General features: G+C 35.1%; 2 protein-coding genes and 1 long non-coding RNA gene across 5 annotated transcripts; all 3 read left to right on the forward strand.

Annotated features, from left to right (window-relative positions):
• The first annotated feature begins 1148 nt into the window (after window positions 1-1148).
• On the forward strand, window positions 1149-5237 carry LOC137495637 (uncharacterized). Of its 2 annotated transcripts, none has more exons than XR_011015591.2 (5): window positions 1149-1203; window positions 2449-2554; window positions 2684-2754; window positions 3996-4180; window positions 4351-5237. It is a non-coding gene; the product is annotated as an uncharacterized lncRNA (long non-coding RNA). The 2 variants fall into 2 exon arrangements; XR_011015596.2 differs by having other exon boundaries at window positions 2684-2750.
• Window positions 5238-7551: 2314 nt separating this feature from the next.
• zgc:152658 lies at window positions 7552-12299 on the forward strand. Its single transcript, NM_001076574.1, is given in 4 exon segments — window positions 7552-7608; window positions 10880-10998; window positions 11104-11146; window positions 11253-12299. Coding segments are annotated over 4 exon segments (1020 nt in total). The 5' UTR covers window positions 7552-7589; the 3' UTR covers window positions 12092-12299.
• Window positions 12300-15187: 2888 nt separating this feature from the next.
• zgc:194443 lies at window positions 15188-17532 on the forward strand. Of its 2 annotated transcripts, XM_005159995.6 has the most exons (4): window positions 15188-15297; window positions 16315-16376; window positions 16476-16512; window positions 16627-17532. In XM_005159995.6, exons 1-4 carry the CDS (start codon window positions 15279-15281, stop codon window positions 17373-17375), a joined length of 867 nt encoding a protein of 288 aa, XP_005160052.1. In that variant the 5' UTR covers window positions 15188-15278; the 3' UTR covers window positions 17376-17532.
• The last annotated feature ends 790 nt before the right edge of the window (window positions 17533-18322 follow it).

Raw genomic sequence — 18322 nt, forward strand, 5'->3', positions numbered from 1 at the left:
AAGCTGACCCGCGCCGTTCCAGATGTGCTTTACAATGAAGAAGAACATGGCGTAGTTGGAGAACCTCGCAGCCAAAAATAAATGGTGCTGGTCCGTTTTTAGACCTTCTTCTCCGCTCAACATACATCTTTTTAGGTCTGTGTTTAATATTATGTAGGATATATGTTTTATTGCATAAGACCAGACCTTCAGACTGAAATTGTGAAAATCTATTACAAAACATCGAGTTGTTCCCAGATGGCACCCATATAACATTGATGACCTTAATTAATCGACAAATGTCAGTATTTATTTAGGAATATTATAGGCCTGTGCATTTTCCAGAAATGAGTTCTATTATTTCTGCCTCATCATTTTGCCAGCTGGAAGGGCATCATCCACTGCGTAAATCATGCTGGATATATTAGTGGTTCATTCCGCTGTGGCGACCCCAGATTAGTGAAAAGACTAAGCCAAAAAGAAAATGAATGAATGAAAATGAGTTCACAAATCAAAATCCTTTCTGAAAATAATAAGTAAGGGTGTTTCTTTAAAAATGCACATTTATGGATGTAAAATTTAGCCAGAAAAAGTAATAAAGTATATACCCAGATAGCAGGCAGTAATCGGCCCGAGCTCGGCTGCCCCTCGGCGCCTCCGGCTCCGACTCGGCATCGGCGAGTGTTATCCGGGCCGAGTGCGGCCCGCAGCTCGCTCGCGCACATGCGGTTGTGATGCGGCTGTAAAGCACTGGCCCGATTCCGGTCAACCATATCCTGGCCGCTTCTGGCAAGGACTCGGCTGATGGCAACCGATTAAGTTCTTATTTTATCTAGTAATCTGTTAGCTCCACGTTTAATGATAATTTGAGAAAATATTAATGGTACGATAGCAAAAAAAAAAGAATATTTAGTGTGGATGGTCGCAATGTTTAGACGCAAACAAAACAATATTATTTATAAATAGATTATACATGTCATCTAGAGAAAAACTATGTAAAATTCGCTTATTTTTGAGATAGCACGCTCCTGTGCTGACTGTTTTTTTTAAAGCAGAAGTTGGTTTTATAATAAACACATGCGTTACTAAACTCCTGATCCAAACTCCAATCCAGACGGTGGCGGTAATGCTCCAAAAAGCTGGTTGTCAACCACCATGGCACGAAGATCACAAGAAGAAAAAGTTTGGTTTTTCAAACATTTCACGTGGAGTCCGGTCAGAAAGGTAAGCTTTTTACTGCTTGTGTTCTGTATAATTAGCGAATTTAGAGCTTAAAACATTTCCACGGTGTTTGGTTGTAACAGCGTTTAGTAATTTAAAACAGTTTGATACGAAATGTAACTTGCTTTAAGAAACACGTCTGGAGCTAATGTATGCTAACGCTAACAGTTACAAACACGTCTGAAAGTTCCTTTTCCTTTTACACAATGTTAGATTGTAACGTGTGTAGTAACTAAAAACTATTTTAATTATGTTAAAGGAACATGAAACGAATTTGTGTGTATGCTAACTTTGCGTTAAAGAAAGTTTCTGTAGACGAATCCATTAACTAACTTGGCAAAACGTGTTTTTTTCCTGATTTAACATTATAAAGTACCGTGGATGTTGAAAAAATCATTGTACAGGCGTTTACTTATCCAGCAGTATTAATTCTGTGATTATGTGTAAATAAAAATGAATCGTTTTGGATTAATAAAATATTATTGTTTATCTTGTTTATGCAGTTAGTCACGAAAATGATCGAAACTCGACTGTTTACTATTCTCTTTAAATTATCCGAGAGAAATATATTACTATGCACTTTAATTCATATGTGTTAGCCTATGTGAATCAATTATATCTTTTTTTCAAGCTGTAATGGTCAGTTAATGTAAAACTGAACGTCTTAAAGCAGATTTTGATGTTTTTTTTTTTTGTTTTTTATGTTATTGACTGATAAATTCTGATTTAAATGAATGGGTAACAATATTTGTTGGTTAAGTCTTATTGTTCTTGTTTAACAAAGGTTAGTGAGATCATTTTGCAGCACATCACGACCAAAGAAGTCAATGGCACACTCTTGAACGTGAATAGGCATGTTATAGTTGTGTGCTAAAAGTCCATTATAAGCTGTAAACTGCTGATACATTTTCAACATAGATTGAGCTTTTCAGACATTACATTACTAATTGCTTCACAAACAGCTGAAATGGTTTATTGTTATTGGCTATCATCATCAAACATTTTTCACAATGGTAGGTTAATCTTCATGGGTACAGAATAATGCATGTGCTTGGCCATCTTACAAATCTATGTCTCAGATTCATAAGGCTGTCACTCTGCATGAATCTCCGAATAAATCTTGTGCAACCTTCTGTGTACTGATTATTTACACTATAGGTATTATATGCATTAATTAACTTTGATAGTATTTCAGGGTTTGAACTTTTCTTTACGGGAGGTTAACAACAATGTGATGTTTTATTATAGATGCATATGAGGAAGCTCGACTCAAACATCCACACGCAACTGTGATTTCTGACTGGTAGACAGATGAGGATGATGATCGCCTGTCATACATCTAAAGACAGAACAGGTTTGTTTGCAATTATTTTAAACACATACTGTCAACATTATGTCATTGATCTATTACAACCTGTGAGTTTTGCCCTGGCACTATACTAAAGTGATGTTTTGTTTTGTTTTGTAAATGTATCTGATTAAGGGACAGTATAGACACATCTATACCGTGATGAAGAAAAATTACTTGGAACAAAGAGGCTGGATAAAAGGCAGGTATGAAGATTTCAGAAATCAATGCAGCACCACAAGTACCATCACCATCAATGACTATGGCAGAAATCTTAAGACCACCATCAAGATGCACAGATACTGTACATTCCAGTACACCAGGCGTGTCCAAACTGCGGCCCGCGAGGCTTTTTATAAATATCAATAGAATCTGGCCCGCTATACAAAAATGAACGTAATTCAATAAATAACCACCGGGTGTCGCTATTACATGCATTCAATTAAGCAGCAGTTCTTGTTATGATCTATCTGTCTGTCTGTCTGTCTGTCTGTGTCTGTCTGTCTGTCTATCTACACACAGTTGAAGTCTGAATTATTAGCCCCTCATTGATTTATTTCTTCTTTTTTAAATATTTCCCAAATAATGTTTAACAGAGCAAGAACATTTTTACAGTATGTCTGATAATATTTTTTCTTTTGGAGAAAGACTTATGTTTTATTTCGGCTAGAATAAAAAGCGGTTTAAATTTTTTTATGAACCATTTTAAGGTCAAAATTATTAGCCCCTTAAGTCTTCAGAACAAACCATTGTTATAAAATAACTTGCCTAATTACTTTAACTTGACTAGTTAACTTGATTAACCTAGTTAAGCCTTTAAATGTCACTTTAAGCTGTATAGAAGTGTCTTAAAAATATCTAGTCAAATATTATTTACTGTCATCATGGCAAAGATAAAATAAATCAGTTATTAGAAATGAGTTACTAAAACTAATATGTTTAGAAATGTGTGGAAAAAATGTTTAACTCTCCGTTAAACAGAAATTGGGGAAAAAATAAACGGTGGCTAATAATTTAGGGGGGCTAACAATTCTGACTTCAACTGTATATATATATCATGTCATATATATATATATATCATGTGTATATATATATCATGTCATATCAGACATATATATATGTCTGTGTGATGTATGTAAAATTTGGCCCGCGACAACGTTTGTTTTTTTGCATCTGGCCCTCGGCCCAAAAAGTTTGGACACTCCTGCAGTACACCTATGAACATTTACAGTCTTTGTTCTAGTGCAGTTTGAGATCAAGACAGAACTTATTGCATCTCGTGATGTTTTTGTAAGACATCACTAAATTTGTTAAGGTTTAATGCAGCTAGAAAGTAAAGATCAACTAGAGAATATCAGCAGTGTCTAACCCACTGTTGTATTTACAGAAGTTGTATGAGAATAAGCTACAGGTTGATTTATACTAATCTGTTATTTTTCTTTTTTAGCACGACTGACTGAAGTTTTTAAATCATGCAACGTCATAAAGCAGCAGCTGGGCCTGATTCTCACAAAACCAAAACAGACGTGATGAAATTCCAGATGTAAACACATTTGACCTTCCTTTGGCCAATTGGATTTGGAAAAGCTTGAAAATCAACTAAAGGAGCAGCCCGAACAAATGAAGAAACTGGTAAGTTCAAGCTCTTGCTAATTTCAAAGTGTTTTAAGTTTATTTGTTTTTTTTATAGTTTTTTTTTTTTTTGCTTCGTAGGTAGCCTACTTTTTTCCTAATTTTTTCTTTTTTTTTTTTTACATTAGTACTTGTTCACTACTAATTATCTGTTTATCTTTTAATCACAGATGGAGTGAGGACAAATGTCCATACCACGCCACTGATAAAGAAGTGGAAAAATGCATTACAAGGTAGCTACAACTTGCCCCTGACAGGGATGGAGGAAGAAAGAAGAGAAAGCTAATGTGTCAAATGTCTACATCACTATTTTGTTTTAATTTTTAAACAACATTTTAAGTGTATTAGGATGTTCCCTGATACTTGAACAATTTGTTTCTTTCATTTGCATTTATATATATATATATATATGTATATGTATATATTTATGTGTGTGTGTGTGTATATATGTATGGAATTTATGTATGTATGTGTGTGCGCCAAATTGTAAAGAAACATCTTGATACATTTTTAATAAACGTAATACAAATAAAATTATAAATATAAAATTGCACAAGACGTGTATATATATGAAATTTATAATCATCTCACTCATGTCTTGCTGTTTGTGCAATTGATTTTGTTCTGCAATTATTTATATATATATATATATTTGTTTGTTTATTATTATTTTAATGTTTTATTAAAAAATGTTTCAAGATGTTTCTTCAGAATTCTGCAGTACTTTTTACAAGTTTGACTTGGATATTTTACGGATTGTCATTGGTATTTTTAAGATGTTTCTTGCTATATCTTAAATTGGTTTCTATATTTAGGTTTATATAAAATTTAGCTGTTTTTTACAAATTTTTAATTCAAGTCTATTGGGAAAACAGGGTTGTTTTAAAAACATCTGTGTTTGTGTGTAATTTTTAGATTTTTTTGTTTAAATCTTTCTGTGTGTCTTTAATGTGTTGTTTTATTGTTGTTTTTAAATTGATATTCTTGTGCACTACAAAATTATTTATAAAATTTTAGTACTATTTTTGTCATGCAATCAATAAACGTTTAACATTTATTTATTTTGTCATTTGTCTTGATTATTTTCGTTAAAGAATATGTATGCAGTTTGCACTTTATTCAAAGGTTAAACGCAGTGCTTACACTTTGTGTTTACATTATAGCCTGTGTTTGCTGTTATATAAATTCAAATGGTTGTAATACCATATATCAAGTACCAATGTAATACCAAAAGGTTTTATAAGGTGTATAAATACGGAGTCGCGCCAGCTCCGGGCCGCAGCGCACATTACCCTCGCGCCGATTCCGGCGCGGATGCGCAGCGTCGGCTCGCTTACGGCCGCCGCATCTGGCCCGCTTGATTCGGGCCGGAATCGGGCAGTGAGTCCACAGGTATCCGGCCCGAGTCCGGCAGCCGAAGTTGGGCCGAGGGGTTAGTCTCCGGCAGGCGACAATCTAGCCGGAACTGGCCCGAGTATATTTTGCTATCTGGGTAGATTTACAATGAGAAGGATCTGTGTTTAGAGAGTAACCAAAGTATATAGTTTTTGGGGAAATACAGAAGTCTGGAAAAAAGAATGTTTTAATGAAATTGGAAAAGTCATCCCGAAACACTTTACAGTAAGTTGGTATTTAATGGTAGCAATTATGAATGATTTTGACTGAGACTTCGACAGCTTTATGAGATAAAAATATTTTTTTTTTTCCGAAGAAGCCAAAACTGTTTCCAATCTATGTCACCAAATATATTATTCCAAAAACCTATGTGCAGGCAGGTAAAGAGATCCGAGAACTATTATTAACTAGCAAATATCTTTGTTTAACATAAAACTGAGAAGAGTTTGGTCAACAAATAGGTTTGTGTTGTAAAAAATAAAGAAACTAAAGAGCCTTCATGGCCAGATTTGACTCAAGGTATAACAAAATCAGGCATTGCTTCAAAAACAATGGCATATTCTTTGGGGGAACTGGAAAGAAAAAACTGATGAATAAATTCTTCATGAGAAAAGATCAACACATTCATTCTAGCGGCTTACAAGTTTTATGAATGTAATCCCACACTGTAAAAAAACTCTTCGTTGCCTTAAATTTTTAAGTCAAATCAAATTAAACTTATCCATTGAACTTACATTAATAGCCTATTTATAGATTAATTTACGTTAATCTGTTAATCTGACAACAGCTCATGTATAAAATTAAATTAGAACTTGATAAACTTAGTAAGTTACAATGACCTTAAAACATATGCTGTCAGGACTAATTGATCATCAATTTTTTACTGTACAGAAAACACATAGCCTTCCCCTAACGTTCCCATATGGTTCCCGTTTGGTTATCTTTTTGGAACCAAATAAGAATGTTGTGGGAACGTTATGTGTTTGCTGAGATATGCCATTTTTGTGCAATAAAATAACACAAGAAACATTTTCCTGGACAACAGGAGAGATACAGGTTAATATGACAACCTTCACCCCTTTATTTTAAGATGTGATTTGGGCCGTCAAGCCCCGCCTATGGTGACACCCAGAGAAAGGGAGCAGGACCATAGACAGGATGACGAGAATTTTTAATCACAAACTTTGAAGAGGTTAAAGAGGTTTCCTTCAAATGGATACATCGAGTTTATCCGGTGAATGTTTATATAAAAAAGATTCCTGAGGATCTCTTTTGAGGAATTTTTGGTAATGCGTCCATGTTAAGATTGTTTGGAAAAAAATTAGTTTATTTATATGTGCTTCTCTTTTAGATATTTTTTCTTTGTTATACAAGGATGTTTTATGTGGTTTTTATCGTGTTAATAAAGTAAAAAATACATATTTTGTAATAATCAATTTATTTTACTAGCAAATTTTTTATACTCAAATGCAAATATTTGTTTGTAAAGCCCCTGTTTCTTATTTTTGGAAAGATTCGAAATATTATTTGGATACAATCTCGACCTCCAACAATGTTAAAGCTTTAAAATCAATAACACTATGTGAATCTTACAGTATTGTCTCTTTTCTATAATACCCAGCTGACTGTATTCTATGTGACATTTACATCACTGTGATAATGCTTTAAGACAGATTTATTGCAATTTACCCCTTGCATAATTTTATGTGTTTCACTTTGTTTTGCTTTGTTCTGTTGTCTATTTTGTTGATATAGGATTTTACCTTTTTTTGTATATTTTTGTACGTTCCGATAAAGAAAGAAAGAAAAAAAAAACAGGACAAGCCTCTGCACAGTTTCTCCATTAGCTGTACTGATTCAGTCATGCAGTTTCTTGTGTCTCCTGAAGATGGGAGTCTGCACCAAATAAAACTTCCTTGACGAAAGAACAAGCACCTTTATGAAGCGTAAACGAAACTTATATTTTGGCAAGAAAGAAAACTGAAATACAGATTGGGTCTGTACTATTTACACGATGTGCTCTTCATTTAAAAGTGAGTTGTATCTTATTTTTTTGCATCGGTTTGACAGAATTGGTTTTATTATATTTATATGTGCTCTGAAAATGATACTTTTTGCTTAATAAAGAGCTTAATGAAGGTATATCTAATGTTCTAAATGAGAAAAGTATTTCGGTAGGCCTATAGATTAAATTTGATTTAAAGCAGTTGTATAAAACTAATATGTCTAATTGATAAATAAAGTATTTTTAGCAGTAGTGTTAAGAGGGTCATCGTTTACTCTTCCTTCGTTTGTTCAAAACCGGTCTGAGTTTCTTTCTTCTTTAAACACAAAATAAGATATTTTTAAAAAGCTGAAAACCTGTAACCATTGCCTTTAATAGTATTTGTTTATCCTACTATGAATGTCAATGTTTAGAGTTTTTTCTTTCTTCGAGTTATGTTTCGTTGTGGTCTGCCGAAGATTGAAACAATAAATATTTAAAACCACCTGAGGATGTGTAATGGGGTTAACAGACTTTTAATTTCAGCCAGCCAGCCTCAGCACCTCCGGTGAACTGTCTTTACATTATACAATTGCCACGTTTAAGATCTATTTTGTTAAAAAATCAGTGATCTTCAATGCCTGATTGATATATGATATAATGTGGGTCTCAGACCAGACAAGAAGCACTGCATTCAATTCCATTCCCCCTATATTTTATGTCTTTAAACTGTGACAGTTTATTTGACCTTAGTGTTTTTAAATTGAGTTTCAGCTCCTGTTTCAGCTCCTGTTTTAGCTCCTGACAGCGCTAGTGGTTACACGGCCCTTCATCTTGTTTTAAGCTTGAACAACTAAATGAACGCTTAAGTCTATTCAACTGAATGTATTGCATTTAAATTACAACATCAAAAGAAACCATATGAAATTGAAAATAGTCACATTAAGCTTTCACCGTAAATTTATCATTGGCTGAAAAACACTAGCTGTGCATGTAGCCCACTGGTGCGTATATTTTCATTATTGGGTGAACTATGTCTTCAGAACTTGGATTTAGCTTGATCAGGTTTTCAGAGGCTGCATAAATGAGCAACATCACATGAGCACATGAGTAGCAGTGCAATATGGCTGTATATATGGCTGTATATCGGCACTGGTAGGAGGCATGCTTTATTGTCCCACCAGTGACAATATACTGCTATCACACTGCTACGAGTTTAACAGTTAACAGATCAACGGCATAATCGTGGATAAAAAAAGAAAGTCAAACATGGAGAATCTAAAAATCCTTTTGTATAAGGAACTACTTTCTTCCACCATTCGTTCACATCTGCAGCTGACCTCAGAACAGCAGACGTCTCTAGCGCACAGATTCTCAACCTTTTTACTTCAAGGCCCACTTCCTTCAAAAAAATTTTGAAGGCCCAGATCTGACATTTTTTCTTTATTCTCTTATTTTTTTTTACTTTTGAGGCTTTTTAAGTCGAGAATGTAGTTTTTTAGATTGCAACTATGCAGTTTATTTGTAAAAATAGTGCCTATTTAAAAATATTTACAATTGCTGAGAGAGCTCGTTGGCGACCATTAGCCTGCCATAATGTAGACCAAAGATGGTTGACGTTTTCTATCCACAAGATGGTGACAGAACCGCATAATAAGCCCTTACGCTTAGAAGGTTATAACAGTCTGATTTCTAACTACAGCAGATCAAAACATTAATAAACTGATAAGCCTACCTCCTAACACTCCTGTTTTTAATGGGAGTATCCCGTGTTTCAGACCAATCTCCAGCAACCATCCTGTTTTTATTTTTTCCGGAAAACTCCCATAATTTCACCCTCCCCCCTCTTTGGTACAGTCTGTAAACACCCCAGGGTTGCCCAACTTTGGTACAGTACCCGATCAAGGTGGCCGCCCAAAACCCGCTTCATCCTATCCCGGCTCTCAACAGTGTCAGAGAAATCACCTCCGAACACCCCAGTCTCCCGGATTTTCAGAGACATGTTGGCAGTAATATTATGTTTTGTAAGTAATAAGAGTCGATCTCTCTCTCTCTTTAAGTCGATCTCTCTCTTTTGTATGTTGTAGTGCTGTATTTATACCGATTTGCCCACATAACAGGAATGTATGTTGTGTTGGCAGACAGAAAGAAGCAAAGTTTGCACGTGTTTAGCGTTTTTCTTTATCGCAAACACAACAGCAGTCTTGGTAGTGATTGCATTGCTTTTTTTTCAGGATTAATTATTGTGATATCCTGATCACAACAGAGAAATACTGTAGACTGTAACACTTTAAGAAGATATCTCTGTAGATGGATGGCATTTCATGTCACGTTCAGCCTTATAATCTTAAAGTCTGAGCAAAATCATCTGTTTTGTCATTCCTTCCGACATTACATTTAGAGTCATTCAAACACTAGCTCTAAAGTGATGTTGGTGAATTAGTAACAGCTCCTTCTGTACTGACGTCAGCTGCAGATGTGAATGAATGGCGGAAGAAAGTAGTTCCTAATAAAAAGGGGTTTTTAGACTCTCCGTGTTTGATTTTCTTATTTAGATACACGATTGTGCTGTTGAACTATTGTATAAACGCAATATCACACTCGTAGCAGTGCGATATGGCTACACATCAGCACTGGTGTATATTAGCATTGCTGCAGCCTTGTGCTAACGCACGCCTCCCACCAGTGCTGATATAGAGCCATAAGTATATATGTGTGTGTGTGTGTGTAATGTATTTTCATTTTTTATTAAATTTTTTATTATGCAGTCTCTGTCGCCATCTTGTAGATGGATGTCAACTGTCTTTGCTCTGCTCAGCTTTTAAATTATAAATAGTTATAATAGGCACTATCCTTATAAATAAACTGCATAGTTGCAATCTAAACAACTACATTCTCCCCTAAAAAAGCCTCAAAAGTACATTATGTTGTCCAACAGCTGCAATATTTGTCAAACTGTAGTGAGTCTAATGATCTGCTGTCACTATATGTGGGTGGAGTAATACAGAACGGTGAGTAGGCTGTAGGAGTTCTGATATTACAGAATCAATCAGATTCGAGAACCAGACAGAACAGTTGTATAAAATAGAACCAAATAATTTCACTAAAAATGTTTCTGTTCATTCCACCTAATGTGATTTTGAAATTGTTGCTTTAATTTTAGAAATAAAACAATCCTGACTCTTCATCTGTTATATACCAAAAGCTATACAATTAAAATAAATTAATAGTGATGTAATATTCATCTATTATCATCAGCTTATAAATCATATTTTAAATGTATAACGAGAGAAACAGTTCTGACATGATTATCTTCATAGATTTGGAGAATGTTTCTCCTGGACCATCACCAACACCATCAAAGTCTTGGATCTCAGCTTTCTCAAAAGAACTACTGGTGTTTTGTGTTGTTGTCGCATTTCTTGCATTTGGGATTCAGGTATGCTGAGGTGTACAGTATATTTCGACCATTATACAGCTCTGAGCTGATTATTTTAATAATGTGGACAAACGTCTATAAATATGTTATATAAATCACTTATAGATCAACAGTAGCGATCAACAAATACAACACTTGAACAATACAGGTATTTATTATCTTTTTTATGCATTAACATATTAAAACATAAACTATATCAGCAGTCATTAAGTGTTTGTACATTTAAATATATCAGATTTTTTTTTTATCTACAGTGCAACATCCTGGCGATCCACTCCGGATACTTTTAGTTGGAAAAACAGGTGTGGGAAAGAGCGCAACAGGCAACACCATCATTGGACAAGACGTTTTTAAGTCAGAGATTTCATCTTCCTCTGTGACTGGACATTGTGAAAAGTTTCACACAGTTATTAACGGCAGAAAAGTGTCCGTCATTGACTCTCCGGGTCTGTTTGACACCAGCTTACCTGTGCATGAAGTGGTCAACAGAATTAAACTCTGCATTCCTCTCTCAGCTCCAGGTCCACATGTGTTTTTAGTTGTGATTCAGCTTGGCAGATTCACTGATGAAGAAGAAGAAGCTGTGAAAATCATCCAAGCAGCCTTTGGTGAAGAATCCTCCATATACACCATGGCTCTGTTCACTCATGGAGATCGATTGGAGGGGAAAAACATTCACACGTTTGTGCGGGACAGTCCAAAACTGCTCAGCTTCATCAGAACCTGCAAAGGACGATATCATGTGTTTAATAATAAAGAGAAAAATCCAGAGCAAGTCATTCAGCTGCTTGAGCAGATTGATAAAATGGTAACTGGAAATGGTGGTCAACACTACACCAGTGAGATGCTGGAAAAGGTAGAGAGAGCGATTGAGAAAGAGAAACGGCGCATTCTGAGGGAGATGGAGGAGCAGAGACAGAAGGAGATCGCAGCTCTGAGGGAACAACTTGAAGATGAGGCCTATGAAAAAGCACTGCAAACACTAAACAGTAAATATGAGCAGGTCGCAAGATACAAAGCAGAAATTGACTTCCCAGCAATACTCCATGTGGTCACCACTTTAATTAACGCATTAAGCAAATTCTTTTTTTGAGCAACACAAATGCTGACCATGTGAGGCTATAAAAAAAGAGAACAGTTTTTAAATTCTCTATTTTATAAAGGTTTACAAATCAAGTACGTGCTTATACTGTAAATCCTGGTGAGTTTGACATATGAAAGTTTAATAATATGGTGAAGAAATGTAGGTACAAGTGAAATGTGTCCAAACCTGAAACTATATAAACTCTTAAATCAGGGAAGCAGTGGTGTTCTGTATAAACTGTATTTAAGATTTTGTATTTGTTTATGATAGAATACACATGGGATCCTCCGGCATGGACTTAAAATGGGCTAATATGTGTGTTTAACAATGTTGGTACATAGAGTGCTCAACGTAATTGAACACCCCATTTTGAAAATGAATATTTGTATCCATTTCTCAGTAATTATAGGCAATGTATTTTGGTGCAATTAAACAAAATAGATTTATTAAACAGATATATTTGTTAAAATAATATTTTGGTCACCAAACATATATAGAAATTGAAAGATATTACAATTAAATTCAAACAAAATATTGCAAAAAATGATTACAACCTACAAAATTTCAACAAAAATTTAGCTTCTCTTGATTTTCCCTCTTTTTTAAATTTGTATTGAATTTTTTTTTATAACATATACATTTGGGTGTGCTAGTTTTTAGACCAAAATCATAAGTTATTTTGTTAGATAAGCTTCAGATTTAGCTTCAATACTGACTAATCTAATGTATATGCACAAATATAATATTGTTTAGCTTCCTATTAAAAATATGAATTTAAAAGAGAGATTTGTGAGGGGTGTACTTATATATGCTGAGCACTGTATAGCCTGATCAGTAAAATGTATTATAAATAAAGGTATAAAAATATAAAAGGATTTTACTTTTTACTTTAAATATAAAGTAAAGTAATACAGTTAAGCTAACAGTGATGTAAAAGTGTAGTTCTCTGTGGTGGAAATCTGACATCCAACATTGCTGACTGTAAACATGAAGCAACCAGGTGGATCATATTTTTTTGGTCTACTAACACATTTTGCTGAGCGTTTTTGTGTCTGTGTTGTGAAAATTTGTGTGTTGTCAAATGAAGATGTTTTCTTTGGGTGTACTCACACTAGGTACAGTTGCCTTGAACCATGCCGAAGCCTCCCCTCTCCCCCGACGGGCTCTACTCAAACTGCATTTTGCCTTCAGAGCCGAAGCACACTTACGCCATTGATGATGTGAGCGTTCAGTTTAACAGAAGAGAAGCGCTCTCGCTCAGCACAGTGGAGATTGCTTCAGTTATATTGATTTAGATGTTTGGGATGCAGTGACACAGTCAAATATTTTGCCGAGCAGATCCACATCCTTTGAAAATCATAAATTATCTTGAATGTCATTGTGCTGCACGTATTAGGAGGTTTGCTGAAGGTTCAGCTGACGTGCAGTAAGGGGTTTTCATCTTTAATAAACAACGACAGTTTGTGTTCATAGAAAAGTAAGAATGATTAATAAATCCATATGAAACAGTCCCTTAAAAGTGATGCTGCATCTTCAGTTATGGGATCAGGTGTGCTTTGCACTCTGAACTGCGCCTTGGCCTGATTTTGAGGCCTTACACTTGTCAAACGAACCGGGAAACATGCCTGGGTATGGTTCGGGTAGCCTAGTGTAAGTGCACCCTTAGTTTGTTAGTCTTTTCTCTATTCTCGGCAACCATAGTTCTCAAATCAGTGGTAAACTGGGTGATCTAATAAAAAACTCATAAAAAATGACCTTCAGAATTTCAGTATTTATTTTGAAAATATAATTTATGTCTATAATTTATATCAAGTCTACCCCAGTTACATTTACACCAAGACAAAATATTTATATAGGGTGTTTTTACCACAGAAACTGTTGTCTCATTTCCAGTTCAACTATTTTTTAATTGTGAGAAAATTAAGGTGATAATCAAATGAACTTATACTAAAAGAGGACCATAACACTTGAACAAGTTCCCCCAATAATTACAAATGTTATAACTGCTCTGTTGTTAGCTCACATATTTAAAAAGCATATTTTAGACTGGCATATTTGAAAGCGCTCCTCAATCCCATGATAATTGACATGACCAATCAGATTAAAGTAGGCGGAGCATATGATTAACAGGTTGCAGATTTAAATTTTGCAGGAAATCCACAGAGAGAGCAAGGTAGGATTTACATTGAAATATACTTACAACACTTTGTAGTGTATGTTTGCATGCAGGTGTGTTTGTATGGGTGTTTCCTAGTGATGAGTTGCAGCTGGAAGGGCATCCACTGCAGAAAACATATGCTGGATAAATTGGCAGTTCATTCCGCTGTGGTGACCCCAGATTATTGAATGGACTAACCCGAAAAGAAAATGAATATACACACAACAACTTTTACTGTGGAATGTTAAATAACTAACAGTACTCTAAGTAAAATTAGGAAAACTATTGGACATTTTATCTCAAAAGGGCATCACAGTGGTGCAGTACGATCGCCTCACAGCAAGATGGTCACTGGTTCGAGCCTCGGCTGAGTCAGTTGGCATTTCTGTGTGGAGTTTGTATTTTCTCCCCGTGTTCATGTGGGTTTTCTCTGGGTGTTCCAGTTTCTCCCACAAGTCCAAAGACATGTGGGGAAAGCTGAATTAGCTAAGCTAAATTGTCCATGAATGAATGAATGCTTCCCAGTGATAAGTTGTGCCGGAAGGGCATCCTCAAAACGTGCTGGATAAGTTGGTGGTTCATTGCGCTGTGGTGACCCTAGATTAATAAAGGGACTAAGTCGAAAAGAAAATTAATGGATGAATTTAATTTAAAATGGAAAATATGGTAGCCTATAAGATGTGTAATTCTTAACTAAATATGACAAGACTAGACACGTGGAGTATAGTAGGCATTTAAAAATGAAAGAGCTTGCATGCTTTAAACGAGCCTGGTCTTTAAAAAAGGAAAAATTAAAAACATTATAATTAATAGGCTATTATAACAATACTTTATTTTACTGTTACTCAGGCCTTTTTCTCAATAAAACAAAACGGTCTTCATAATGTCACAAACAAGCTTACGGCTAAAGCTCAAACAGAAAGCGAATAACAAATAGCCTCTCCTGTATATGGTACTGTGATGTAACCCAGACAAGCAAGTTCTGAGAAAACGAAAGCAAAGCAACCGAGAGCTAGATCGCGTCTGAATCCTCAAGCCATGAGCTCTTTATTTAAACGTGAGTTGCATTCTTTGTATTAGAGAAAGTGTTCATGTAACTTAACAATATGTGTGCATTGTCTTTGAAAAGATGAACACTCAGTCTTTAAAGCGATTTTAAAGAAAACAAGAGAAGTAACTTGTATAGACACAGAAAAAGACCGATTTTAAAAGGCTGGTTCAACCAAATATGATAATTACTTGATCAGTATTGCCAACAGAGATAGTAAAAATAGGCTTCCAAGATATTTTTGGTGTAACAGCATAAATGTATAAGGTGTTTTAACAAAGTTAAGATATGGAATAGTGATTGTTCATTGGGTTTATGAAATGAAATAACCAATATCTCAATAATCAATTTGAGAATTTTTTAATAATTAATTTTGCCTCATGGAAGAATTGTTTAAAACAGGTTTTCATATTTTTTCTGGACTGTGTTTTCTTAAGAATTTTATGCCCCCTTTTCACTGTACTATAAGTAACAAACTAAAATCATAATAAAAGATATATCATTTTCATGTCGAATGTAGAGCAAGTGCAACAGTTTTGACATGACTTTATACTAGGCATGGGCTGGTATATGATTCTGACAGTATGATAACCTTGGATAAACATATAAAAAAATATGTAAAATATATTCTTTTTAAATATCTGGGTAAAAAACAAAAAAATAAATTTCCCCTTTTGAACACAATATATTTTATTTTGAGCAACATTTAAAGTATTTTGGAGCAGTAAACATGTCAGGCTAAATAATTCAAACAAAACATTGACTTCTGCTGTCTTCATTAGCTTCAAAAACACTGATTGCTTTACATGTGAAAATGGCATCTTTGGATATCTTTTCTGCAGGAGATACTGTTGTCATAAAAAAAATGTATATATCATAAGAATAATATAGCAGAAAATTTTGCCGGTTTTAAAACCTTTACTTTTCCAAACCATGGTATACCTTGAAATCAATGCCTACTTTATACTCCTGTAAGATGTTTTTTCCAGGACAATGAACAACAATCTGAAAAGTCTCGTTTTTCAGTTTTTTTCACAGAAATACTGATGCCTTCTGTAATTGTTGCTGCCATTGCAATGGGGATTGAGGTATGCTTAAGTGTTTTGTTTGTTTGTTTTGTTTTCTAAGCTGATACATTTTAACATGTACAAGTGGCCAAAGCATGGTAATATGTAAATCACTTCTAGATCTATAAAGAAGAAAAACAGCATTTGTCTGATATAGGTAAGGTTTTTGTTTTTTTTCATACCATAAGCACACTCAGCGTACATCATATAAATGTGTTGTACATTTGAATCATTTGAAAAAAAAAAAAAAATCCTTCTTGTTCACTTTCAGTGCGTTATTCTGGTGATCCACTCCGGATACTTTTGGTTGGAAAAACAGGTGTGGGAAAGAGCGCAACAGGCAACACCATCATTGGACAAGACGTTTTTAAGTCAGAGATTTCATCTTCCTCTGTGACTGGACATTGTGAAAAGTTTCACACAGTTATTAACGGCAGAAAAGTGTCCGTCATTGACTCTCCGGGTCTGTTTGACACCAGCTTACCTGTGGATGAAGTGGTCAACAGAATTAAACTCTGCATTCCTCTCTCAGCTCCAGGTCCACATGTGTTTTTAGTTGTGATTCAGCTTGGCAGATTCACTGATGAAGAAGAAGAAGCTGTGAAAATCATCCAAGCAGCCTTTGGTGAGGAATCCTCCATATACACCATGGCTCTGTTCACTCATGGAGATCGATTGGAGGGGAAAAACATTCACACGTTTGTGCGGGACAGTCCAAAACTGCTCAGCTTCATCAGAACCTGCGATGGACGATATCATGTGTTTAATAATAAAGAGGAAAATCCAGAGCAAGTCATTCAGCTGCTTGAGCAGATTGATAAAATGGTGACTGGAAATGGTGGTCAACACTACACCAGTGAGATGCTGGAGAGAGCAGAAAGAGCGAATGAAGAAGAAAGACGACGTATCCTGAAGGAGAAGCAGGAGCAGAAACAGAAGGAGATCGCAGCTCTGAGGGAACAACTTGAAGATGAGGCTTATGAAAAAGCAATGAAAAGGTTAAACAATAAATATAGCTAACAACAGACAAGATAACAAGCTTTCCTTTTTATTGTTGTAAGGCACTAAGCAATTTTTTCTGGTGACCAAAAAATAAAAGCTTGCGATGTTTGGCTAAGAAAAGAAATTCTCAAACTCTAGTTTATATGATAATATTATATATAAAGTTTTTGACTCTTACTAATGTCTTAGTATTTTGTATGTCTGTCAAACTTTAATGTTTCAGATCATCAAAAAAAAATTAAACACTAGTAACACAAGTAAACACATCATGCAGTTTTTAAGTGAAGGTTTTTATTATTAAGGGGAAACAAAATCCAAAGCTACATAGCCCTGTTGAGGCAACCCTCCCCCTGTTAAAACATTACTTTAAGCTGTAGTGACATTGCACTTTTCACCCCATAGACTTTTATTCATACGCACACAAATGCGCCAGACCGGAAATGCAAGGTCATGCGACAAGTTTCACAGTTCGCTGCATTAGAAAGGTCAAGCTTGGTAAATTCTGACCTGCGAAATCACATCACTTGACTGCGTAAGACCAATCGAGGATCAAAACATGACCTCCCTGGACAGAAATTCAAAATATAGTTATGCTTTTTTAAATGTCCAATCATTTTGTTTAATCATACTTCTTTTCACAGCTCCGTACAACAGAATTTTGCATGCAAAAACTGTAGTGACCACAGCATAACTCTGGTTTATCACACCTCAATTCAATTTCTCTAGCCACACACAGGCCTGATTGCTGCCACACCTGTTCACAATCAAGAAATCGCTTCAATCAATCAATCAATCAATCAGTCAGTCAATCAATCAATCAATCAATCAATCAATCAATCAATCAATCAATCAATCAATCAACAGCCTTTATTTCTCAAATACACTTCCATGTAGTCAAATATACTGTCATGTAGTGAAATTGGACCACCCCCAGACCATACACAAACATCACATTTCAGGGAAAA

Source organism: Danio rerio, chromosome 1 (assembly GCF_049306965.1).
Source record: "Danio rerio strain Tuebingen ecotype United States chromosome 1, GRCz12tu, whole genome shotgun sequence".
Lineage (NCBI taxonomy): Eukaryota > Metazoa > Chordata > Actinopteri > Cypriniformes > Danionidae > Danio > Danio rerio.

What these genes read in the sequence shown, in the direction of transcription:
- zgc:194443 (XM_005159995.6), top strand. An exon ending in CCATTGCAATGGGGATTGAG is followed by an intron (nt 16,377 to 16,475) that starts GTATGCTTAAGT and finishes AATCACTTCTAG; the next exon opens with ATCTATAAAGAAGAAAAACA. An exon ending in ACAGCATTTGTCTGATATAG is followed by an intron (nt 16,513 to 16,626) that starts GTAAGGTTTTTG and finishes GTTCACTTTCAG; the next exon opens with TGCGTTATTCTGGTGATCCA.